This window comes from Bos taurus, chromosome 27 (assembly GCF_002263795.3).
Source record: "Bos taurus isolate L1 Dominette 01449 registration number 42190680 breed Hereford chromosome 27, ARS-UCD2.0, whole genome shotgun sequence".
NCBI classification, from domain to species: domain Eukaryota; kingdom Metazoa; phylum Chordata; class Mammalia; order Artiodactyla; family Bovidae; genus Bos; species Bos taurus.
In genome coordinates, this window is record NC_037354.1 from 19,654,627 (window position 1) to 19,681,416 (window position 26,790).

A 26,790-nucleotide genomic window follows, 5' to 3' on the forward strand; every position below is an offset into this window, starting at 1 on the left:
TGGGCAAGTCCAGGAGCCTGGAGAGTTCTGCCAATGCAGCCAGCCTCTTACCTGTGAAGAAGATGTAGGTGGAGCCTGTCTTGGCCTCATCCCTCCTGCAGACATAGCCGGTGCAGAGCTGTCCCCAGCAGCTGAACTCACCCGTGTCGGCCGCGGTGGAGTTGACCAGGGTCAGCTGGCCATAGCGTTCATGCTGCTTCACACTGTCAACAAGAGCACAGCCGGTCACCAGGGCCGGGACCCGGCACCCATCTGTCTCCGCTCCATCGCCCTCACACATGAAGCCCCGAGGCTCCGGGCACAGGGCCCTTCTCAGATGGTGCTGATGAATAAAAGGGTGTACTGGGGGGAAAGTGTGTTGGGGGTAGGTGAGGAGGCAGAGGGGAAAGCCTTTCTTAGAAGCAGGCTAAGACAATAACATTTGACATCAATGACAATGACATTTTCTCAAGAGAAGACATTCTCTTCGACCCCAGAACCAGGGTTTACTTAAGTAAAATCACTGGTGTGTTGCAATGCAGCTGCACACATTCAGCCACAAAGACTTGGGTGGGCATTTTGCCTTCAGCTTTGGTTTCTAATGAGTTTATTTAACAGCAGTCAAAGTGAATGAAAGCACACAGCGTTATCCAGGATGCAAAACCTCTTTACTCAGTAAGAATAAGTCTCTGAACACAAGCTTGGAATCTTTGAGATGCTGAATTACTATATTTCAGATAAGAACTGCCCCTTAAGGAGATCAAACCAGTCCATCCTAAAGGAAATCAATCCTGAATATTCATTGGAAGGACTGAAGCTGAAGCTGCAATACTTTGGCCACCTGATGCGAAGAGCCAACTCACTGGAAAAGCCCCTATTGCCAGGGAAGATTGAGGGCAGGAGGAGAAGGGGACAATAGAGGATGAGATGGTTAGATGGCATCACCAATTCAATGGACATGAGTTTGAGCAAACTCTGGGAGATAGTGAAGACAGGGAAGCCTGGCGTGTTGCAGTCTTCGGGGTCTCAAAGAGTTGGACACGACCTAGCAACTGAACAACAAGGAAAAACTTAGCATTTGTTGCTAAGATGTGGAGCCTCAATCATGTACCCACCTTGGTCAAGTATTTAGAGCTTTGGGGCACTTTTCCCCTGGCCTCACACTATTATTTCTACTTTATTTCCTCATTTTTTATCTCTTGTATTTTTCTTGTGTTGCATGTGAATATACTTGCCAACCCCTTCAGGTCCTTGTTGAAATGAGGACAGAAAGAAATATGTATTATTATTATCTCTGGGATTAGCTGATTGTTATAATTCCCTGTATTATATTATGTTAGGAACCCAGATGTATCATCCTTGGGTTTGACCCCCTCCTCTGCTTACCCTCTATGGCCTCAGCCTGTGAGGATTCCAAAATAAATGGTCCTAACTGAGGATGAATCTCCAATACCCACACATCTCACCCCTCTGGGATCCACATACTTTTCTGACACAGTCGAGATTCTTCGGTTGTAGGTGTCAGTAACATCGGTGGTTCGGTCACCACTTTAAATTTAGCACGCAGCACCGCGTCTGGCTGGTTGGTCTTCAACACAGCCTGTTCTGGCCTCTGCGGAATGGCTGCTCAGCCCACCAGCTCTGCCAGGAGGTGCCTCTGTACTCCCACTCGGCCAGTCAACTGCTTCCTTTCAACTGAACGGAAATCTCTCCTCCTTCAGGAAGCTTCTAATTAGAACCAACTCAGGAATCGCCCTGCGTTCTCCCAGTGACGTAACCGGCCCCCTCCCACTCACCCATCCAGTACCTCTGGCTTCCAGTTACTACAATGGATGGAGACAACTTTGAGGGCAGGGATTCTGCCCTATTTGCTTTGTATTCTCCGAGCAACAAATCTGTGCACAACACAAAGCAAAAATTCTCTAGAAACGAGGAGACTGAAATGAAGTTGCACAACAGTGTTGGAACTGGAAAGAACCTTAAAAAGCAGGCGTCCAGTTCCCAATTTTGTGAATGAGGAGACCGAGTCTCAGAGAGCAAACAGGACTTTCCTGAGACCCACAGCTGGAGAACAGCTGAACAAGACTGTCTTCCTTAAATCAATTAAGTGTGTGCCCGGTACCCACTCATTATATGATAAATGCATTTAAAGCACTTGCTGCCACGCCTGGTTCATTGTGCTATCCTAATTGTATCTTAATTACATACTCTGGCAGATTAGTAGTAGGCATTGTGAATACTACAGATACACACACCCAAATTGGGGATGGCCCTCGGCACAAATAAAAGTGGCCCTCGAGGATATTACAACCCAGCTGAGGAGCTAAAACTAATAGTCACGAAGAGATCAGAGAGTAGCTAAACTGATGCCCACAGCAAGAGCAGTAGGAATTCTGAGAAGGGATTCCTCACTGTGGGTGGCAGCTTTGAGGAGGAGGTGGGACAGGCTGGACTCGGAAAGGTGGGGTGGGGGGCGGCAGGGGGCTGAAGGCTGAACTTGCCGGGGCTGGGAGGGACCTTCTCTGTTCATATCACTGCATGTCCCTGTGGTGGGTAGCAGGCACTTGATGACTTGGGGATTTAATCCACTAATCACAGAAGGAGATGGAGGGAGGGGGTGACAGTCACAGGGCCTGTGGTTGAGAACACTGAGAGGGTATACATGGTGCTCAGCAGGGAGCAGGGACCACCCTCAGATTTGGAGGTGGGGAGTGAGGGCCCCCCTTAGCCACTCCTAGCAAGTGGGGAGAATAGGCCATGGAGAGGAGGGAGGAGGGAGGAGGAGGGGCAGGAGGGGGAGGAGGGAAGAGCAGGGAGGGGAGGAAGGGGAGGCAAAGGCTCTTACTGGGATGAACAGCCCGTGCTGGGGCCAGGCTGGGTGTCAGCAGTGGAACAGACGTGAAAACAAGACGTGTTTTCTTAGGGAAGATTCACGACAGACTGGGTATACAAGATGGAAGAAAGACACATGGCTAAAGACCTCTCAGTTTGTATTTCCACATCATGGAAAGAATGGGGTTTTAACTAAAATGGCATAGCTGAGAAGAGAAAGGAGATGGGGGTGAGCAAGTAATACATTGCCTGTTGGAGATTCTGAATTTATGGTAGTATGTGGGTCAGGTAAGTGTGGGTGTCGTGTGAATCACTGGAAATCCAGGCCAGGCACAGAGGAGTGAAACAGCTCTAGATTTATTTTGGGGGACACCATCTACAGGGGCTGTGAGCAGGAACTAAAGGAATGAGTGAACTCAGTGAGGGAAAGTGTGGACAGGAAAGGGAAGGCTAAGGACAAACCAGAGACAAAGCAGGGGGCCAGCAGGAAGAGAGGAGGGGGAAGGAAGGGAGGAGTAGAATCAGGAATGAAAGAAGAGTCAGGAGGGGATCACCAAGGAGAAACAGTCAAGAAATTGATGGTTAAACTCATCAGATGCTCTTCATTCTGATTCATGTCCTCCCCCCTCCACACACACACACACGCACGCGCACACACACACACACACACACGCAAGCACGCACACACACACTTCATCTGGCAGGATGAAAATCTTTGGCAACCAGAAGAGTAATTTCAATTGTGGGATGGAGTTTGACTTCAGATAAAAGAGGAAAAGCTGGAGACAAAACAGAAGTGAAAGCTCCCAGGTGAACCATAATATCAGGCCACAGCGCCAATATTTTGGCAACCCAATGTGAAGAGCCAACTCACTGGAAAAGCCCCCTGATGCTGGGGAAGATTGAGAGCAGGAGGAGAAGGGCATGACAGAGGATGAGATGGTTGGATGGCATGATCGACTCGATGGACATGAGTCTGAGCAAACTCCAGGAGGTGGTGAAGGACAAGGAAGCCTGGTGTGCTGCAGTTCATGGGGTCACAAAGAGTCAGGCATGACAGTGACTGAACAACAAGATTCTCCATAGAGCTGTCAGCTGGGGTACAAAGTCAGTAGGAGATCAATCAGTGTACTGAGTACCTTCTGTACACCCAGCAGGTACTGGTACGGTAGTGACAGAAATTAGAAGACGCCATTTCTACCAGGAAAGAACCTGGGAACATAAAAATGCAGCACTTGGGACTAACCCCAGCACCACGCTGTATCTTTAGCAGGACTGGGGGTGGAAGGAAGGAAATGCACTGGAAAACATTTCTGGATTTTTCCACCCCCTCTTCTGTGTCAACAATATAAAACAGGAAACGAATTATTTAGCAGGATTACAGTTTAAATGCCTGGGTTTAGAATGTCCATTTTTACTAATGGGATCACACAGTCCATGCGGCAGGACATCCAAGAGGTTAGGATGTGACCTCAGGCCTCTGGGGGCAGAGTCTGCACTGAGTCCCAAAAAGCCCACTCCAAAGAGGCTTCAGTCACAGGCCCTCCCCTCCTCCTGTAACCACTTCACGACCCCTCCAAAAAATGGAAGAAGTACAAGATGTGAAGTTTGAATGGAGCTTTTTTTTTTTTTTTTTAAAAAGGTGCTGTGACAAAACAGACTCACAGACATACAGAACAGATGGACATGAGTTTGAGAAAACTTTGGGAGATGGTGAAGGACAGGGAAGCCTGGTGTGCTGCAGTCCACGGGGTCACAAAGAGTCGGACATGACTTAGTGACTGAACAACAACAACAGAAGCAACTATAATAAAGCTTAATTAAAAAAAAATAATTAGGTTAAAAAAAAGGTGCTGCAACAGATCACATGCCCCCCAAAAAGTATATATTTAAGCAAAATGTACATTAATTGGAGCAGCTCTGAATATCCCAGCACGTAGGCACACCCCAGATCTTTTTATTCTGGACTTTCAGGGGCTTCCCTGGTAGCTCTGATGGTAAAGAATCTGCCTGTAATACGGGAGACCTGGGTTCGATCCCTGGGTTGGGCAGATCCCCTGGAGGAAGGCATGACAACCCACTGCAGTATTTTTACCTGGAAAATTCCATGGACAGAGGAACCTGGCAGGCTACAGTCCATGGGGTTACAAAGAGTCTGACATAGACTGAGCTACTAAGCACAGGACTTTCAGACCTGACACACGGTGAACTCTGATGGACCGCTCCAGGTTTAGAGAGTGTCCAAAATTTAGGACTGTGTGTGTGTGTGTGTGTGTGTGTGTCTTCCAATGGGCTCCCCTGGCTTTACATATACAGACCCTGTTTGTGAGGGTGGAGGCTAGAAGCTTCATGTATGTAGCCGCCCCTACTCTCTTCTGGAGGGGACCAAGTCACGGGATGACGCAGAGGAGGAGGCTGACAGGGCAAAGTCAGGGCCAATGTGCATCTCACCTGGGGCAGTGATCCGGTGACAAAGGTGGGGTCCTCCACGCTCCTGTCCTTCCCCCAGATTCTAGAAGACAGCTGTGAGAGGTGAGCCCTGGGTTCCAAGATTATCAGTTCATTGGTCATAAATACTCAAGTAGTGTATATCAAGTGGGAGACTTGGGAGTGGAGAGGCAGGGACACAGTGATCTCTGAAGAGTTCCCTGCTGTCAAGCTCCCCTGTGCAAAGTGCCCTGGGGATTCCCAGGAAGCTGAGCAGGACAGGCTTCAAGGCCGACAGTCGTGTGTGTGTGTGCTAACTCACTGCAGTCGTGTCCAGCTCTTTGCGACCCCATAGACTGTAGCCCATCAGGCTCCTCTGTCCATGGGATTCTCCAGGCAAGAATACTGGAGTGGGTTGCCATGCCTCCTCCAGGGGATCTTCCCAACCCAGGATAGAACCCACATCTCTTACGTCTCCTGCACTGGCAGGCAGGTTCTTTACCACTAGCGCCACCTGGGAAGCCCACGTGTACCAAATAGAGGGTGTGTATTCCCCAGGGAGGTGATCCCCCAAAGGAGACAAAGGGCAAGTTGGGTGCACAACAGCGTTGGGCTGGAACACAGGGGGACAGAGGACTGCAGGGACAGGCGGCAGTCACACAAGGCGTGCAGTCATGGACTCTGGAGCCACACTGATAGGATTCGAATCCCACCTCCACCATGACCTTCCGATGACTTAGCTCAAGCTTACGCCTTCCAGTCTGGCTACATCCACCTCTTCAGACTCCGAGTAACAAGAACAACCATACCTCATGCTTACAGAGGGCTGGGCATCATACTAAGTTCTTCAAGTAAGTTCAACACTTGGAGCAGAATATTTAAAATGGATAACCAACAAGGACCTACTGTATAGCATATGGAACCCAACTCAATATTATGTGGCAGCTGGGATGGGAGGGGAGTTTGGGGGAGAATGGATACATGTATATGTATGACTAAGTCCCTTCACAGTTCATCTGAAACTATCACAACATTGTTAATTGGCTATACCCCCATATACAATGTTTCTGGTGTTTAAAATAATAATGATAAAAATCTTTTTAAAAAGTAAAATGCAGAAAACCATATATAATTTGATCTCATTTTTATAAAACAATTATACATATTAAAAAAAAAGGCTTAGAACCTGGCACAGAGTCAGCGCTCAGCACAGCTTCGACACTGTTACTATGACGGGTTTTACAAGCATTTTGGGAAGGAGGCCCTATTTTTCCCCTTTTCCAGAGGAAGATACTGAAACTTACAAGAGTACTTGATTCAAAGTCTCTCAACTCTAAGCGATAGAGTTTCTAATCTAGTGTCATTATAGACTTGCTGCTGCCACTGCTAAGTCGCTTCAGTTGTGTCTGACTCTGTGCGACCCCATAGACGGCAGCCCACCAGGCTCTGCCCTCCCTGGGATTCTCCAGGCAAGAACACTGGAGTGGATTGCCATTTCCTTCTCCAATGCATGAAAAGTGAAAAGTGAAAGTGAAGTCGCTCAGTCGTGTCTGACTCTATGCGGCCCCCCACCAGGCTCCTCTGTCCGTGGGATTTTCTTAGGTCACTGATTTTGTGTGTGTGTGTGTGTGTACCATTTTTAAAGTCTTTATTGAATTTCTTACAGTATTGCTTCTGTTTTATGTCTTTTTTTTTTGGCCCCAGACATGTGGGAACTTAGCTCTCTGACCAGGGGTGGAACCCCCACCCCCTGTATTAGAAGGCGAAGTCTTAATCATGGGGGCACCAGGGAAGCCCCAGGTCATGAACATTTATAAATGAAAAGGGCACAGATTTCCATCCTACCAAAGTGAATGAATGGAAGGAATTTTGACTGAGAAATGATGCCCCTAGTGAGCCTGTAAATCTTATTAAATATGGTCAGACACCCACACTCCACTCCCCCCCCAAAAAAAAAACCCAAACTCAGAAGATCTGATTAAATTATCTCATTATTATTCATAATACTTAATTTTCTATTCAAATGTACACCTAGCCATTCAGCAAATGACTGAAGGAATCAAAGGCAACAAAGCAACCAATCATTACAATTATAACTGAGAGCACCCGAGGTACACATTACTTTTTCTCAATCCCATAAGATGGTGATGATGAAACTACTACTCATAGTTAAAATCTAAGTGGTACTTAACATGTGGCAAGTACTGTTTTAAGCCCTTTGCACACTGGACTGATTTCATTCTCGTAACAACACTGAGAGGTCAGTTCAGTTCAATCACTCAGTCATGTCCGACTCTTTGCGACCCCATGAATCGCAGCACGCCAGGCCTCCCTGTCCATCACCAACTCCCGGAGTTCACTCAGACTCACGTCCATCGAGTCAGTGATGCCATCCAGCCATCTCATCTTCTGTCATCCCCTTCTCCTCCTGCCCCCAATCCCTCCCAGCATCAGAGTCTTTTCCAATGAGTCAACTCTTCGCATGAGGTGGCCAAAGTACTGGAGTTTCAGTTTTAGCATCAGTCCTTCCAATGAACACCCAGGACTGATCTCCTTTAGGATGGACTGGTTGGATCTCCTTGCAGTCCAAGGGACTCTCAAGAGTCTTCTCCAACATCACAGTTCAAAAGCATCAATTCTTCTGGGCTCAACTTTCTTCACAGTCCAACTCTCACATCCATACATGACCACAGGAAAAACCATAACCTTAACTAGACGGACCTTTGTTGGCAAAGTAATGTCTCTGCTTTTGAATATGCTAGCTAGGTTGGTCATAACTTTCCTTCCAAGGAGTAAGCATCTTTTAATTTCATGGCTGCAGTCACCATCTGCAGTGATTTTGGAGCCCAGAAAAATAAAGTCTGACACTGTTTCCACTGTTTCCCTATTTCCCATGAAGTGATGGGACCAGATGCCATGATCTTCGTTTTCTAAATGTTGAGCTTTAGGCCAACTTTTTCACTCTCCTTTTTCACTTTCATCAAGAGGCTTTTTAGTTCCTCTTCACTTTCTGCCATAAGGGTGGTGTGATCTGCATATCTGAGGTTACTGATAATTCTCCCAGCAATCTTGATTCCAGCTTGTGCTTCTTCCAGCCCCACATTTCTCATGATGTACTCTGCATATAAGTTAAATAAGCAGGGTGATAATATACAGCCTTGACGTACTCCTTTTCCTATTTGGAACCAGTCTGTTGTTCCATGTCCAGTTCTAACTGTTGCTTCCTGACCTGCATATAGGTTTCTCAAGAGGCAGGTCAGGTGGTCTGGTATTCCCATCTCTTTCAGAACTTTCCACAGTTTATTGTGATCCACACAGTCAAAGGCTTTGGCACAGCCAATAAAGCAGAAATAGATGTTTTTCTGGAACTCTCTTGCTTTTTCGATGATCCAGCGGATGTTGGCAATTTGATCTCTGGTTCCTCTGCCTGAGGTAGGCACTACTATTATTATTACTTTGGTTAAGATATTTATTTATTCGGCTACATCAGGGCAGCACACAGGATCTTTAGCATGCGAACTCTTAGTTGCAGCACGTGGGGTCTAGTTCCCTGACCAAGGATTGAACCCAGGCCCCCTGGATTGGGAACATGGAGTCCCAGCCACTGGACCCCCAGGGAAGTCTCAAGGTGCTATTATTATACCCTTGTTGTAGCTGAGCAAACTCAGGTTAGGCAACTTTTCCAAGTCAGTGTTGGAGCTGTAGGAGAAGTAGTTGAAGGTCAGTTTAAGTAATTTTCCCAGGGCCAGTTAGCTGTATGATCCCAGACATTCTGCCTTGCAGACTCTGAAATTATTTCATTGCATAAAACAGAAAGGTAAGGGAAGAAGGTGAAAACATGTCATCTAATATCCTTGCTATGCAACATGCCTTTCACATTCATGAATTATTTAGCTTTACCACAGACAAAAACAGTGCAAGGCATCAAGGGAGATAAAGATTAGTGAGTATTTGCTTCAAGTACTTCAAGTGTGTGCACAGGCCTGTGTTTACTCTAAGCCTCCTTTTAAGAAGGTGTCAGAAAAGAATTGCTTCACCATATGCTGGGAATGGAGCCATATCAACAGAGTACAAATCCTGTGTAAGACATATCAAAGCTCAACAGTTTGTGACTTTAAAAAGATGAAAATAAATATGGGTGAGGAACAAGTACAGAGCCAAATATGCAAACTGAGGAACTTCAAAGTGAATCTTGTTCCAATATCAGAAATTAAGCAATCTTCTGCCTCTCTCTCTATCCATGTTTGAATACTATTCAAGGATCTAGCCAAGCCATGAAATTAAAAGACGCTTGCTCCTTGGAAGAAAAGTTATGACCAACTATTTAACATGACAGCATATTGAAAAGCAGAGACACTACTTTTCCAACAAAGGTCCATCTAGTCAGGGCTATGGTTTTTCCAGTAGTCATGTATGGATGTGAGAGTTGGACTATAAAGAAAGCTGAGCACTGAAGAATTGATGCTTTTGAACTGTGGTGTTGGAAAAGACTCTTGAGAGTCCCTTGGACTGCAAGGAGATACAACCTGTCCATCCTAAAGGAAATCGGTCCTGAATATTCATTGGAAGGACTGGTGCTGAAGCTGAAACTCCAATACTTTGGCCACCTGATGTGAAGAACTGACTCATTGGAAAAGACCCTGATGCTGGGAAAGATTGAAGGCAGGAGGAGAAGGGGACAACAGAGGGTGAGATGGTTGGATGGCATCACCAACTCTATGGACATGAGTTTGAGTAGACTCCGGGAGTTGGTGATGGACAGGGAGGCCTGGCATGCTGCAGTCCACGGGGTCGCAGAGTTGGACACCACTGAGTGACTGAACTGAACTGAACTGAACAAGGATCTATGCAAAACCCTTGTAATATAACTACAATATTTCGATCCCAAGAGTGGTTTATGTGAAGGGATGTACAATGTGACTTGGGTCTTTTCTACTACATTGACTTATGTCAGATTTTTCTGTACTATTTATAAGGAAGTCAGGGACTTCCCTAAACCTCTGCAGTGGGGTGGGGGTGGGGGTGGGGGCGCAGGTTCAATCCCTGATTAGGGAACTATGATCTAGAATGCTGCATGCTGTGGCCAAAGAATAAATAAAATTTTAAAATATATTTGTAAAATAAATAATTAAGAAGAAGTCATAGTTGGCATTTTTCAACTCTTTCACGGGAGCACACATACATGACGTCTCTCCAGCCCTGCCAGCCTCTCTCTTTCTCCAGTGTCCTGTCCTGGACACTGACTCCACTCTGACTGCTGTACTGGAATGTTCCCTCTCTCTTCTCATCCCCATCTCTCCCAGTCTGCTAGTGGCGTCTTTTCTTTTTGTCTCGCTTGCCAAACCATCTTATTTACAAAGGAAAAGCTCCCCTCCCGCCCTCAGAAAACAAGGCACAGATATCCCTTTTACCAGAAGCCCAAATGAGGCCTGACATGCCTGAGATGGGCCACAGAGAAAACCCCATCAGGCCACCTAGAATCACGTGCATAGCCACATGCTTAAAAGATAAGGCAGGGCTTCCCTGGCGGCTCAGTGGTAAAGAATCCACCTGCCAGTGCAGGAGACGCAGGTTCAATCCCTGGCCCGGGAAGATCACACATGCCATGGAGCAGCCAAGCCTGTGTGCCACAATTGTTGAGCCTGTGCTTTAGAGCCCAGGAGCCACAACTACTGAGCCCATGTGCCCTAGAGCCCATACCCAACAAGAGAAGCCACTGCAATGCGAAAACGGTGTACCACATAGCCAAAAATAAATAAATAAACATTTATATATACATATGGCAACACAATATAAAGCTCATCTCCAGACTTTTAAAGTACAAACCCTAACCCATGCCTGAGTACACTTTTAGAGAGGATCCATTCTGCAGTTTTTTAAAGCAGTTTAACTCATTTTCTTTTTCTTAGTTTTTCTCATGACAAAATAATACATGCTCATTTAATTTATAAAGTTAGAAGCCCTGTGGATCAATGGAAAAAAAAAAAAAGGAAGAGGTCATTGAAAATCCCAAGATACATACACTGTCAACTCTGTACTGGGGAGTCTTCCAGTTCTATAAATCAATCCTTCTAGAAGAGTGTTTCAGATGCTCTATTAAAAACCATCAAAAGTACTTTCCTGTGACTTCCCTGGGGTTCAGTGGCTAAGACTCTAACACCCAAGGCAGGGGACCTGGGGTTCAATCCCTGGTCAGGAAACTAGATCCCACATGCCACAACTAAGGTTCTGTGTAGAAAATAAACAAATTTAAAAAGTACTTTGCCAAGCACCGCCCAGCTTTACAGCATGAGCAGCTCCCAGTGTGCACAGAAGTGAATGCCGCCATCTTGGAACCCACGGCGCCTACGCTCTCCCAACGCCTCCATCAGGGACCATCCTCTCCACCCACCCCACGTCTTCACCACCCCAGACACGTCAGCTTGTCTCCACTCCAGCCCTCCAGCCACCTCTTTGCCTGCGAAAGTTTCTCTTCTTTTTCCGACTGACCTAAACCGGGTTATTCTTTCCTGCTCCATTCTTAGGAAGACCTTTCATGGTTGGTGGTATTTGTAACCTGGCGGTTAAGAGCATACATGCAGTCAGATTTCCTTGGTTCAATTCTGCCTCTGCCACTTACTGACTCTGTGACCATGAATAAGTGACCTAATTTTACTGCACTCAGTTTCCTCATCTGAGACAGGGAGATAATAACAGTTCTTACCTCCTGGGTAAAAACTTAATTATGAGAATTAGTTAATAAATGTACATGATCCTGGAAGGATGCTGGCACAGAATAAGTGCTCAACACATGTTAGGGGTTATTGGGGTGCCCTAGTACACCCTAATCTAAACTTCTCATGCTCAGCACCTGATGCCTTTATCACTATACGCGTGTATATGTAGACACATGGTGGGCTTCCCCTGTGGCTCAGTGGTAAGGAATCCACCTGCAATGCAGGGGCCGCAGGTTCGATCCCTGGGTCAGGAAGATCCCCTGGAGAAGGAAATGGCAGCTGACTGCAGTATTCTTCCCTGAAAAATCCCCTGGACAGAGGAACCTGGCAGGCTATAGTCTGTGGGGTTTTCATAAAAGAGTCAGACACAACCGAGCAACTGAGCACGCATGCATGTAGACACACACACACACGTATGTCCTACTTTGTAGTATGTAATCTTTTCAACTTCCTATTATATTTCTCTAGTGAAATGATCTCTTCTTGGGCAGGAGGCAGGAACATGTCTCACACTTGTCTGCATCACCCACAACCTTCTACGTGGCATAATGTGAGGCAGACTGCAGTTACAGGTGACTGCGTGCAGAATAGAATTCATCAAGTGAAACTGAGCTGAGTAACTTGGCCAAGGGTTCTAACTCCTTGGCCTCCGTGTCATATAACGTGAATTAAGTACAAGTTACAGGGACCTTAGAGATCACCTGGGTGGATGGAATGGAATCCCTGGGGAATCCTGGAAACGCATCCACCATACTTTCTACTGCGCACGAAAAGGAAGCATGTGTCTATTGCTTCGAATACATAACCAAATCCTGAGCAAGGGAGTGACTCAAAGCACGGGTGTGGGGGATGGCAAGAGAGAACTCAACAAATGTGCACTCACCATGTAGAGAAACTCACAGAAACAACAAGTGAATCGCTGCTGTCGTGTAATTTTGATAAGGTTGTCTTTTAAATGTGGCCACCGTATGATTCTGATTCTAACTTCACTGTGTAGAATAAGCTCATCGGCACTTCTTTGGGGTAGGGGTGGGGGGCCCAGGGAAAAACCATCTCCCAGCCCTGCTGGGCTGAATGCTCACGGCCACGTCTTCAGGGAAGAATAGGCAAGGGGAGGAGGAGTGACGGGAGACAATGGAGCAAGCCTCCACCAGCCCGTTCAGGAAAACAAGCTGTGGCTCACTAATGGGCTGGCACTCAGCCACAATGAGTGTGTTGTGGCCAAGTCACAATAGTGAATGCAGAGGCCCCATTCGTACCTGGCACCGTGGACTCACGGCCCAGAGAGGTACACCCAATCTCGCACGCTGTCAACATATTCAAGGTGCCCACTCATGCTAGGGCCACTTAGGTGGCTTATCTTCTGAGCAAACATCAGAAACTTAAGAAAGAGACACCTTTTGGGAGGTGTTGGGAACTAATCTATTTTCACGAAAAGCTTTGCAAGTTTGAGAAAGCCCCTTAGCCTCTTGGCGGGAGGGTCATCTAACCTAATCCCTCATAAAATGTAGGGTCCACGTCAAATCAGTGGTCCCCAAGCTGACCGTATGGCACAGTCCCTCCAGGAGGTCTCTACTCTGCTCCTGGCTCTTCTTTCAGCGTCTCCCCACCTTATGGCCAAGGCCTGGCCTGTAGTCAGGTAACCGATCATGCAGTGACTCAACCTGCCTCTCCAGCCTGTGCTGCCAGCTGCCTTCTCCCCACCGTGGGCAACCCCTCCTCTCCAGCACTCACAGTTGACTACGAGCTGTAACTGTATGTGGTGTGCATGGCATTCATTCCGCTAGTTCATAAGCCACTGGTGGGCAGGGCCACATCTGGTTTTCCTTCACACCCACCTTTCTGACACAGTGGACAGTCTTCCTGTATAAATTAGGCCAACAATAATTTCACCTGTCAATCCCAGGCTTCCTGCAGCTGCCCCTTCTGCTTTCGTATGCACAGTCCCTGTCCTCTGCCTCTCCCTCCACAATGCACTCCCTGCTGATGCCGCATCACAAGCCAGCCCATGAGCTACCTCCCTAAACGGAATGCACGAGAGCATGTTCTCTTGTGTCAACTTTGGTTGGCACCCAGGATTCAACATCCCTGCCTTGTCTAGTGACTAAGGCAAGTTCCTAAGGAGGAGCAGGGTAGTTACAAGGAAGGGGGAGCTTGCCCAGGGTGATCTCCCTTCAGGGCAGGTGGGGCCCCAGGTGGAACCTGAGTGCTAAGCGGTGGGTGGGGTTACGAGCAGGGCTTCAGGCTGTAAACAGCATGTGCTCTGAAAGGCAGAATCTGGGGCAAAGTCTGAACAGAGAATCTGATCAGTAACCAAACAAAGGGGCCTGTCAGGATCCTGAGGCCCCAGGGCAGAGTGAACAGGTTGGAAATGTGGGGTAGGAGTCCACACCCCCTGTTCAGAGTCGATTCCCAAGGGCAGCGACCTCGCACCTGCCCAGGTAGGTGGTTATCACTGTCAAGGGAGCCAAGCCCAGAAACTGGAGGCAAAACTCTGACATCATAGTTTTGCTTCCCTCCCCACCCCACCAGAATGTGCCGTTCTCTACAGCTACATATTAGGGGACATCAAGTTTCCCGTTTTGTATCTTATACTTTAATCCTCTTTTCCTGCTCCCTCCTCTGACACACCTTCCAAAATGGTTTTGTTTACATTTCGCCTATTTAAATACTTGGTGGAAATTAGCATGCTACAGCAACATCCATTTTCGTTTTTTGCACATTAAATCTCAGACTTCAGTCCAATCCGTACGCATTTTTTTTAAGGCAGAGTTTCACTTGTAAAATACATGCAATCCCTTCATGTTATACTGTAAACAATGTTCTTTTTTGCAAATTTCCAGAATTACCATGTATGGATGTGAGAGTTGGACTATAAAGAAAGCTGAGCACCAAAAAATTGATGCTTTTGAGCTGTGATGTTGGAGAAGACTCTTGAGAGTCCCTTGGACTGCAAGGAGATCCAACTAGTCCATCCTAAAGGAAATCAGTCCTGAATATTCATTGGAAGGACTGGTGTTGAAGCTGAAACTCCAATAATTTGGCCTCTTGAGGTGAAGAAATGACTCATTGGAAAAAAGACCCTGATGCTGGGAAAGATTGAAGGCAGGAGGAGAAGGGGACGACAGAGGATGAGGTGGTTGGATGGCATCACCAACTCAATGGATGTGAATTTGAGTAAACCCCGGGAGCTGGTGATGAACAGGGAGGACTGGTGTGCTGCAGTCCATCGAGTCGCAAAGAGTTGGACATGACTGAGCGACTGAAGTGAACTGAAAATTACCATCAAATATAGTTTATGGCATTCCTGCAGTGTTTTTGGTTTCATGCATTGATGTTGTTATCATCATCTTACTCTATTTTAATGTTGTGCAGCACATCTGGGAAAATCAAACCTGCACTTAACCAGAATGCTCAAGAAATGAAATGTTTCAGTTCTCTTAAAATAAGATCAGAGACTTCCCTGGCAGTCAAGTGGCTAAGACTCCACACTCCCAATGCAGGGGACAGAGGTTCAATCCCTGGTCAGGGAAATTAGATCTTGCATGCCACAAGGCCCAGTCCAAAAAAAAAAAAAAAGATTAGGGTAAGATCAGAAAATATTTCCCACCTCCTCAAACTGAATAATGTACTTCAACCTGTTTCTCCACCATGATGACCAGGAGCCTAAGTACAGCTGCAGTACCACGAGACAGTGAGTTTGGGCCTGAGTACCAACTCCGCGTCGTCATGGGTGTCGAGAGAGTGTTATGAGATGGAAACACATGCCTGAAACAATTTTTAAAAACAAGTTTCCTGAAAACCTGGCCATTTTCTTGTGATCTACCTCCTTCGGGTACAGTCTTGGGAATAAAAATAGCTCCTCCTTACGGAGATGGCTTAGCATGTGCGGCCCTGCTTCACGTGTGTGACCTCATTCTTTCCCCACAACATCGAGGCTGGTTCTGTCAGCGCTCGCTTCTTCCCCTGCCCCCACTCCCGCCCTGAATGGAACAGGCCATGTTTTCCTGCAGCCTGAACGCTGCTGGAACAAGGAGTACAACCGGGGAAGTCTTGCATCCCGTCCCGCCCCACCGATCCGTCTCTGGGGAGATGCTGGCAGGCCTGGCGCTGGAGCCATCAAGTCTGAGAAGAGAAGGCTCTACCTCTAGGGCAGGATAAGTCCTTTGTTTTGAACCCAGTGGTTTCCTGGGGGGTAGAAATTCATTTGAAGGTAAATATCAGAGCTTGGCTGAAACACAGACTTTCGATCCCTCCACAGCAGACTGGACCCAAAGGGTGCTTCCAGACAAGCGCAAAAGCAAAGGGGGGGACACCAAGATTTCCACGGAACCTCATATTACCTCATCTGTTCTCAGAAAATGAAGTGAAACGAGCACTGAAGGAACGTGGGTTTGAACTGAAAAAGACTCATGTAAGCATATAAAACAGATAACTGACTGGAATCTGCTGTCCAGCACAGGAAACTCTACTCGGTGCTCTGTGGTGACCTAGATGGGAAGGAAATCCAAAAAAGAGGGGATGTATGTATACATATAGCTGATTCACTTTGCTGCACAGTAGGAACTAACTCAGCATTGTCAAGCAACTATATTCCAATCAAAATTCTTTAAGAACAACACCTGCAGGACAATTTGAATGTATTCACTCCCACGGAACTGTGTATGCAAAAATGGTTCAACGGGTAGATTTTGTGTTTATCAAATATAAATGTCAAATTGTTTGGCAAACGTAGAAGAATAAAATAAAATAAATCGAAGGGGAAAAAAAACCAAACCAAAATAAACTGAAGGGGAAAAACAAAAGACCTCCTCCTCAGCGCAGGCCCAGAGTAAAAAGACAACATTTACTCAAGCTTGTGCAGATTCTTTCTCAACAGTGGGCTGTTTCTGAACACTTCTTAACATCTTTCTCTTTTGAAATGCCCCCAGACCACTCCTCCAGGCTGCTGGGAGCAGGATTAGACTGGCCGGGAGCCCACAGTCCGCTTCCTCGGTCCACTCTACCTTTGTGTCGTCTGTGGGTGGATAAACCGCTGCTGACTTCGGCCAAGCCAACACCCAGATGCCTGCCCTTCTCTCCAGAAGCTATTTATTGTTTTCAGAGGAACCAGCCATCAAAGAGATCTCCTGTTCTCCACCCACTCCTTCGAACTTACAGTCCTTGACTGAAAAATGCTAACATCCGACCAGACACCAGAGACATCCTGAAAGCTGATGCCGGGACCTGATTTTCCGGACGGTAGCCTCAGCTTGCTTTATGAGTGCCCCAGTCAGCCTGTTTTCACTGCTGTGACCTTGCTCACTGTCTAGCCTAAATCTCCAGCATTTCCCCACTCCTACCCGGCATGGATGGTATCCCAGCCATCCTCCGGGTCACTTATCCTAAGCTGATTCTTATTTTCTTCCTTGGCTCAGTATTGTGCCAAGAATTCCCCAGCTCTAAACTCAGGGAGTGTGTTTTGACAAGATTGAAGAAATGTTTCCAGAGAAGATGGAAACGGATGGGGTTGATCGCTCAACCCGAGGTTTCATCACACAGTCCAGGACATTCTTCTGTTAATGTTCTTTATATTATCAACAAAATGGAAGCAAAAATCAAATATATATTATATATTTAATATATATATATGTGCTGTGTTGTGCTTAGTTGTTCAGTCGGGTCTGACTCTCTGTGACCCCATGGACTGTAGCCCACCAAGCTCCTCTGTCCATGGGATTTTCCAGGCAAGCATACTGGAGTGGGTTGCCATGCCCTCCTCCAGGGGATCTTCCCAACCCAGGGATCAAACCCAGGTCTCCTGCATCGCAGGCAGATTCTTTGTCTGAGCCACCAGGGAAGCCCATATATATAACAAATACATGTGAGTTCCAAGGGTATGTCTCTAGACTCCAGTTGGTGGAAAACAGGTACAGGGTGCCTGCAGGGAGGATGGGTCCGCCTGAGCCTGGGCAGTGATGCTGTCTTTTCCTAGGAGGCCACAAGAAGGAAGAGCCCGCACCCCATGCTGTATACCCTTCTGTGCTTTCTAAGTGTGTCTGTTTTACAAAGGCTTTAAGTTAATGGCTCACAACTGCCCTTAGACGTCACACAAGATCCTCAGCACGCCTGACAAAGCCCTCCCTGGTCTGACTGGCTCACCGGGCAGCGTCCTCTCTCCTTGCTCACCTCCTTTCTCCTCCCCTGGCCAGAGTCCCCCCATCTGTGCACCCCCATTCAGCGCTCCTGGGGCCGCACGCTTTCTCAGCTAGAGGAAGAGCCTCGTGCTGCTCCCCTATTCTGGAACTTTCTGACATTCCTCTTCTAGCCCCTTCGTTACCCGGTGAACTCTCAGCCTTCACATATGAGCCCCAGTTTTCTCCTCCTGGATCCTGTACTTCTGCGGGCAAGGCATTCACACAGCTATATGTTAAACTTGCTTTTTCAGTTTGAGATTAGCGGATGCAAACTATTATGTATAGAACGGATAAACAGCAAGGTCCTACTGAATAGTACAAAGGACTATATTCAATATCCTGTGATAAACCATCATGGAAAATATAAGAATAGGATGTGTGTGTGTGTGTGTGTATATATGTATATGTATATGTATATATATATATATATATATATATATGAATCACTTTGCTTTACAGCAGAAATAAATACAACATTGTAAATCAACTATACTTCAATTTAAAAAAGACTGCAAAAAAAGTAAAATTGCTTTTTTAACAGTCTGTCTTCTTAGAAGACTAAAAGCTGTGTGGGTATAGAGGTTGTCTATCTTGCTCACCATCATACCTCCAGTGTCTGCCTAGCATGGGACCTTAAACACCACAGATGCAAAAAAATAATCCTTGTTGGAAGGGAGGAACAGAATTAATAAGAAAGGGAGAGGTGGGAAGATGGATGGAAAGCAGGAGAGCTGGAAAGGGATAGGGATGAGGAATCAGGAAACAGAGCAAAATGGTAGCAACTATTGTCAAAAAATATCTTTGCTGCTTCTGGTCTCAAAAGAAGAGCGGAGATCTGAGCGGCTGGGATGGACTGAGTCAGAAACTCAAGTCTGAATCGGCTTTAGCACCTGGACATACAGACTCTTCAGCACATTCCTCAAACTCAGAAGGACTCAGAATTGTCAATGAACTTATATGGTGTAAGTTTATACTTAACAAATGCCCACCCCTTTTTGTTTGTTGGAAAGTTGAATTCTTTACTGATTAACATAGAACTTGAAACTGTGACCGCTGAATTGCCTGAAAGGATGACAGAACTTGTGAAAGGCACAAAGAGTACAATTATTTCACCTAATCCCTCATTAGATCATGGCATCCCGTCCCATCATTTCATGGCATACAGATGGGGAAACAATGGAAACAGTGAAAGACTTTATTTTCTTAGGCTCCAAAATCACTGCAGACAGTGACTGCAGCCATAAAATTAAAAGACACTTGCTCCTTGCAATAAAAGCTATGACAATAAAAGCTATGACCAACCTAGACAGCACATTAAAAAGCAGAAACACTACTTTGCCGACAAAGGTCCATTGAGTCAAAGCTACGGTTTCTCCAGTAGTCATGTATGGATATGAGAGTTGGACCATTACAGAAGGCTGAGCGCTGAAGAATTGATGCTTTTGAACTGTGGTGCTGGAGAAGACTCTTGAGAGTCCCTTGGACTGCAAGGAGATCTAACCAGTCCATCCTAAAGGAGATCAGTCCTGAATATTCATTGGAAGGACTGATGCTGAAACTCCAATCCTTTGGCCACCTGATGCAAAGACCTGACTCATTGGGAAAGACCCTGATGCTGGGAAAGATTGAAGGCAGGAGGAGAAGGGGACGACAGAGGATGAGATGGTTCGACTCAATGGACATGAGTTTGAGCAAGCTCTGGGAGTCAGTGATGGACAGGGAGGCCTTTGCAGTCCATTGGAAGGCAAAGAGTCAGGACTGAGCATCTGAACAACAAATCCCTCATTAGAAATGTCTCTTTTACTGAAAGGAAGACAGTTGCAGCACAGCTCAATGGTTCCATCTAGTGGCCATTCCGATGACTTGCATTTGCCGATCTGAAGGAAGCTTCTTAGGAGAGATGCTTGGCTTCATCCACTGGGATGGTCAAAGTCCACCTTTTAGGAGAAGACATCATTTATGGTCCTCTGACAGAGTTCTCTTCCTAAACATACCAGGATAATGCTTTAACTTTCTGATATCCAGAGTTATCCTAAATCAGTGTGAAATTTCAACTACACTCAATTTGAAGCTATCCCGGCAACACTCTGTAAAAGTATATCCTTTTCACTTCTGTTTTGAATCTTAACTTTATTAACTTTATTTGTCCAAACAGATTTTTTTTTTAAGAGGAAGGTGGGGGAGAGAGGGAGGAAAAGACAAGCAGACAACAAATCTATGTTCTCTGAAGCTACAACCTCATTAAGTCAAGAGTGCCCTTCGGTCCAGGTGCCTCCCACCCGGCGCACTTGAGCGCAGCAGCAGCTGTATGCTGAGAACAGAGAGGCCAGGGTTTAGACTCAGGCTGCCACCCACCGCCTTGTCCCTGGACTAGCCGTTATCATCTCAGATGGACAGTTTCCTTATCTGTAACAAAGAGAGGCTCAAGCGTGATCATCACTGAGGTCCCTTCTGGTTCTAAAGTTCAGTGGACTTGTTCCCAGAGTCACAGGTCTCATGACCACGGGGGCCTGACTTTACACCCACCCTGGGCTCAGCGACCCCGCACCATTCTCCCACTGAAATGCTCTTGGATGAACTACAAGGCACCAGGCCCTGAAGTGGGTGCAGGGGAAGCACCAGCGGGTGATCAGTGATCAGACACCATCTCTGTCGAGCTAACAGCCTAGTGAGGGACACAGAGCACACAATCAGGGAAGCAGTGACAGCATCGCCGGTGGAAAGGGCTCTGGGGAGGATGTGCAACTGAGCCCTCGGTGACAGTGGGGGCTGAGAGCAAAGAGGGCTCCCTGGGCAAGCGGCCCACCTGGATCTGGAGGACGGTGAACAGCTACTCCTGTGTGTGAAGTACATGCAGGAGGACCCAAATGGGCCAAGGCCTCGGGCACCTCTGGGGATCAGAAACAGTCCATGGAGCTTGGTGTGTGGGCAACAAGAGAGTGATGTGAAAGGGGAGGGACGCAGAATGGATTGCAGGGTCCAGAGTAGGCACAGGCTTGTGGGCGTGTTAGCAGCTTCAACTCGATTCCTAGAGCAACATAACTGCCCTCCTGAAGGGGTTAAAGCAGGAAGGCAACGTGGCCAGATATGCTTCTGTAGAAGACCTTCTCAGAGTCAAGACTGGGGCCGGAGGTCAGCTGTGTGATGGCTCCTCTAAGTTAGAGACTTTGGGGCCCTGCTGCTGGGGTGGGAGGAAGTGGGGGAGATTCCAAAGATAAGGAAACAGGAGCATCATTAGGGCACGGGAGCTGACTGGATGTGGAAGTATGAGGGAGGAGCCCAGGGTCATTCCCAGGCCCCTGGTCAAGGGCAGCCAGATGGAATTAGTGCCATTCACTGAACTGAAGGGACACAGGAGGATGACCCGGGGTGGAGCAGTTTGTGAGCTCAGTGTTAGATGGTTATGTTTCAGAAAGGCTCAGGGAAAATCTAGGCAGGTGAGCAGGCAGCTGGGGACCCAGAGCTGATAAGAAACATTTAATCTAATATGTGATAAATGGCAGGGGGAGGGGGCTTCTGGCCGCAGGTGGTGAAAAGAGGCACAGGACCAACATCAGGTGTCTGGGTGTGTAGAGGATGCAGAGACAGAGAAGGAAACTGCAGAAAGGGATCCTCAAGGTGACACCAGATGGGCAGAATATGATCCTGAGAAAGCCAAGAGGAGCATGTTCTCTTCTGCTGACTGGGGGTGGGGGCCAGACACATGGAGACTGAACAAGAGAAAGGATGCAGTTCAGGAACAAAAAAAGGCAAACAAGCTAATCAAAAAATGGGGGAAGACCTAAATAGACACTTCTCCAAAGAAGACATACCAATGATCAAAAAGCACATGAAAAGATGCTCAAAACCATCAATTATTAGAGAAATGCAAATCCAAACTACAATGAGGTGTCACCTCAAAGCAGTCAGAATGGCCATCATCAAAAAAATCTACAAACAAATGCTGGAGAGGGGGTGGAGAAAAGGGAACCCTCCTACACTGCTGGTGGGAATGTAAATCGGTACAGCTGCTATGGAGAACAGTATGGAGGTTCCTTAAAAAACTAAAAATAGAGCTACCATATGATCCAACAGTCCCATTCCTGGGCATATGCTCAGAGAAAGCTATAATTCAAAAAGATACATATACTCCAATGTTCATAGCAGCATTATTTAAAATATCCAAGACATGAAAGCAACTTAAGTGCCCATCAACAGAGAAATGGATAAAGATGTAGAATTTTTAAATACATACACACACACATACGCACAATGGAATATTAGCAACAGAAAGGACAAAAAATTACCATTTGTAACAACACGAATGGACCTCAGTTCAGTTCAGTTCAGTCGCTCAGTCGTGTCCGACTCTTTGCGACCCCATGAATCGCAGCACGCCAGGCCTCCCTGTCCATCACCAACTCCCGGAGTTCACTCAAACTCACGTCCATCAAGTCAGTGATGCCATCCAGCCATCTCATCCTCTGTCGTCCCTTTCTCCTCCTGCCCCCAATTCCTCCCAGCATCAGGATCTTTTCCAATGAGTCAACTCTTCGCATGAAGTGGCCAAAGTATTGGACTTTCAGCTTTAGCATTCCTTCCAATGAACACCCAGGACTGATCTCCCTTAGAATGGACTGGTTGGATCTCCTTGCAGTCCAAGGGACTCTCAAGAGTCTTCTCCAACACCACAGTTCAAAAGCATCAATTCTTCAGTGCTCAGCTTTCTACACAGTCCAACTCTCACATCCATACATGACCACTGGAAAAACCATAGCCTTGACTAGACGGACCTTTGTTGGCAACGTAATGTCTCTGCTTTTGAATATGCTGTCTAGGTTGGTCACAACTTTTCTTCCAAGGAATAAGCGTCTTTTAATTTCATGGCTGCAGTCACCATCTGCAGTGATTTTGGAGCCCCCCAAAATGAAGTCTGACACTGTTTCCACTGTTTCCCCATCTATTTCCCATGAAGTGATGGGACCAGATGCCATGATCTTAGTTTTCTGAATGTTGAGCTTTAGGCCAACTTTTTCACTTTCCTCTTTCACTTTCATCAAGAGGGTCTTTAGTTCCTCTTCACTTTCTGCCATAAGGGTGGTGTCATCTGCATATCTGAGGTGATTGGTATTTCTCCCGGCAATCTTGATTCCAGCTTGTGCTTCTTCCAGCCCAGTGTTTCTCATGATGTACTCTGCATAGAAGTTAAATAAGCAGGGTGACAATATACAGCCTTGACGTACTCTTTTTCCTATTTGGAACCAGTCTGTTGTTCCATATCTGGTTCTAACTTGCTTCCTGACCTGCATATAGGTTTCTCAAGAGGCAGGTCAGGTGGTCTGGTATTCTCATCTCTTTTAGAATTTTCCACAGTTTATTGTGGTCCACACAGTCAAAGGCTTTGGCATAGTAAATAAAGCAGAAATAGATGTTTTTCTGGAACTCTCTTGGTTTTTTCATGATCTAGCAGATGTTGGCAATTTGATCTTTGGCTCCTCTGCCTTTTCTAAAACCAGCTTGAACATCTGGAAGTACATGGTTCACGCCTGGCTTGGAGACTAGTGTGTGAGATGAGTGCAATTGTGTGGTAGTTTGAGCATTCTTTGGCATTGCCTTTATTTGGGATTGGAATGAAAACTGACCTTTTCCAGTCCTGTGGCCACTGCTGAATTTTCCAAATGAATGGACCTAGAGAATGTCATACTGAGTGAAGTAAGTCAGACACAGACAACTATCATATTTTATAACTTATACATGGAATCTAAAAAAAGGGGTACAAATGAACTGATTTACAAAATAGAAAAAGAGTCACAAATGTAGAAAATGATCTTGTGGTAACCTAGGTGGTGGGGGGAAGGGAAGAAATGATAAATTGGGAGACTGGGATTGAAATATACACACTACTATATTTAAAATAGATAACTAATAAAAACCTACTATATAGCACAGGGACCTCAGTTCAATGCTCTGTAATGAACTATATGGGAAAAGAATCTAAAAAAGAGTAGAAATATGAAATAGTATAATGACTCACTTTGCTGTGCAGCAGAAACTAACACAACACTGTAAATCAATTATACTTCAATAAAATTTATTTTTAATAAAAGAAAGAAAAAGAACAAGATAGAAAGCCCAGAGATAAACTCACACACCTATGGGTATTTTATTTTTGACAAAGGAAGCAAGAATATACAATGGGGCAAAGAGAGCCTCTTCAATAAGTGGTGCTGGGGAAACTGGACAGCTGCATGTAAAAGAATGAAATCAGAGCACTTCCTATCACCTCACACAAAGATGAACTCAACATGGGTTAAAAACCCAAATGTAAGACCAGACACTGTAAAACCCTTAGAGGAAAACATAGGAAGAACACCTGATGACATAAATCACAGCAAGATCCTCTATGACCCACCTCCTAGAGGAAGGGAAATAAAAACAAAAATAAACAAATGGGGCATAATTAAACTTAAAAGCTTTTGCACAGCAAAGGAAACTATAAGCAAGGTGAAAAGACAACCCTCAGAATGAGAGAAAATAAAAGCAAATGAAAAAACTGACAAAGGATTAATTTCCAAAATATACAAGCAGCTCATACAAGTCAATACCAGAAAAACAAACAACCCAATCACAAAATTGGAAAAAGACCTAAACAGACATTTCTCCAAAGAAGACATACAGATGGCTAATAAACACATGAAAAGATGCTCAACATCGCTCATTATTAGAGAAATGCAAATCAAGACTACAATGAGATATCACCTCACACAGATCAGAGTGCCCATCATCAAAAAGTCTACAAACAGTAAATGCTGGAGAGGGTGTGGAGAAAAGGGAACCTTTTGCACTGTTGCTGGAGATGTAAATTGATATAGCCACTATGGAAGATGGTATAGAGATTCCTTTAAAAACTAGGAATAAAACCACCATCTGACCCAGCAATCCCAGTCCGAGGCATATACCCTGAGGAAATCAAAATTGAAAAAGACACATACATCCCAATGTTCACTGCAGCACTATTCACATAGCTAGAACATGCAGCAACCTGGATGTCCATCAAAGGATGGGTGGATAAAGAAGCTGTGGTACATATGTAATGGACTATTACTCAGCCATAAATAGGAATGCATTTGAGTTCTAATGAAGTGGATGAACCCAGAGCCTATTATACAGAGTAAAGTCAGAAAGAGAAAAACAGATATCATATACTAATGCATATATATGGAATTTAGAAAGATTATACTGAAGAAATTATTTGCAGGGCAGAAATGGAAAAACAAATATAGAGAACAGACTTACGGACACAATGTGGGGGGAGAGGGTGGGATGTATGCAGAGAGTAACACGGAAACATACCATATGTAAAAAAGACAGCCAATGGGAATTTGCTGTATGACTCAGGGAACTCAACTCCAGGCTCTGTACCAACCTAGAGGGGTGGGATGGGGAGGGAGGTGGGAGGAAGTGGAGATATGTGTACCTATGACTGATTCACGTTGATGTTTGGCAGAAACCAACACAATACTACAAAGCAATTATCCTTCGATTAAAAATTTAAAAAGAAAGAAAAAGATAGAGGGGGTTGGTCAGAGTAGGTACATGAGGGCCAAAGTAGGGATTCTTCATATGGAAACTTACAGAAAAGACCTCTTCTAGGAGTGCTGGGTCGGGGTAGAGGGGGGATTGAAGACTCAGAATAGGAGGCAGTAACTGTCTTAAGGCTCCTGAGAAGGTTTGTAAGCGTGAGATCCAGGTCTCAGGGGGAGCTTCACCCTTTGTCAAGAGGAGAGATCTCCCCTCCACTATAATCGTAGAAGCAGGGAAGGGGAAAGAGTGATGAGCACAGGGAGGCGAGTCTAGGGCTCCAATTTCTCAGGGCCTTGGGTGAGAGTTGCACTAGCGGAGAGTGAGAGAGATGGGGGAAGATCAGAGGTTTAAGAAGAGAGAAATCGTGAGCTCTCTAGAGAAGCAGACGCAGCTTTGTCGGGCGTGGGGACATGACCGCAGACTAACAGCACCCGTGGGGCCAGCTGTGCCGTTTCCTCCAGCTGTGCTCAGGGTTCACATGTTGACGAGGGGAGGGAGGTGAACAGGTTCATCTGGGGTTGGAAATTTCCAAGTGGGGATGAAAGAAAACCAGAGGGCAAAATAACTTACTGGGGATGCGCTCAAGCGTTTAGTAGAAATGACAGGCTTTGGAACCTAAGATGAAGAGAGAAGCGGAGAAAGAGGGGGCAGGTGGATAAAGAGCAGGGAGATAGAGAGGGTCACCTGACTCTGGCTCCTGGGGTCACGGGGCTGGATCCCAGTGGCTCGGCCTCCTTGACATAAAATAATGTTCATACTTTGTCGTTCCCTCTCCAGGAATGTAGAGACAAACATTAGCACTAAGTGTAATGATCTTAAAATGTGCAGTGAATGCGTGATTGAAAACTGACTTCTGACATGACCACTAACCCCCCGGGGAACCCAAACACTGTCTCCTGACTTCTGGTGTATGTCAGGCACTCTTCAAGGTGCCGGGAATCTGAGGATGAACCCATCAGATGTAGGATTTACCCTCAGCGGGCTTAGGATTTCACGGGGGAAGAGGGACACAGGCTCAGATTTCAAAGAATTGCTCAATTAAATCAAAGTGGGAAAGGCATGTGGAAACTTACCTGGATCCTCCGTATCAGAAGCCA

At 46.1% G+C, this 26,790-nt stretch overlaps 1 protein-coding gene across 1 annotated transcript in view; it reads right to left on the reverse strand.

The window, feature by feature from the left end:
- PDGFRL (platelet derived growth factor receptor like) overlaps nt 1–26,790 on the reverse strand; it is a 73,627-nt gene that overhangs the window by 18,424 nt on the left and 28,413 nt on the right. Inside the window, 1 exon segment of the mRNA NM_001035301.1 lies at nt 52–203. Coding sequence (NP_001030378.1) covers nt 52–203 — 152 coding nt within the window.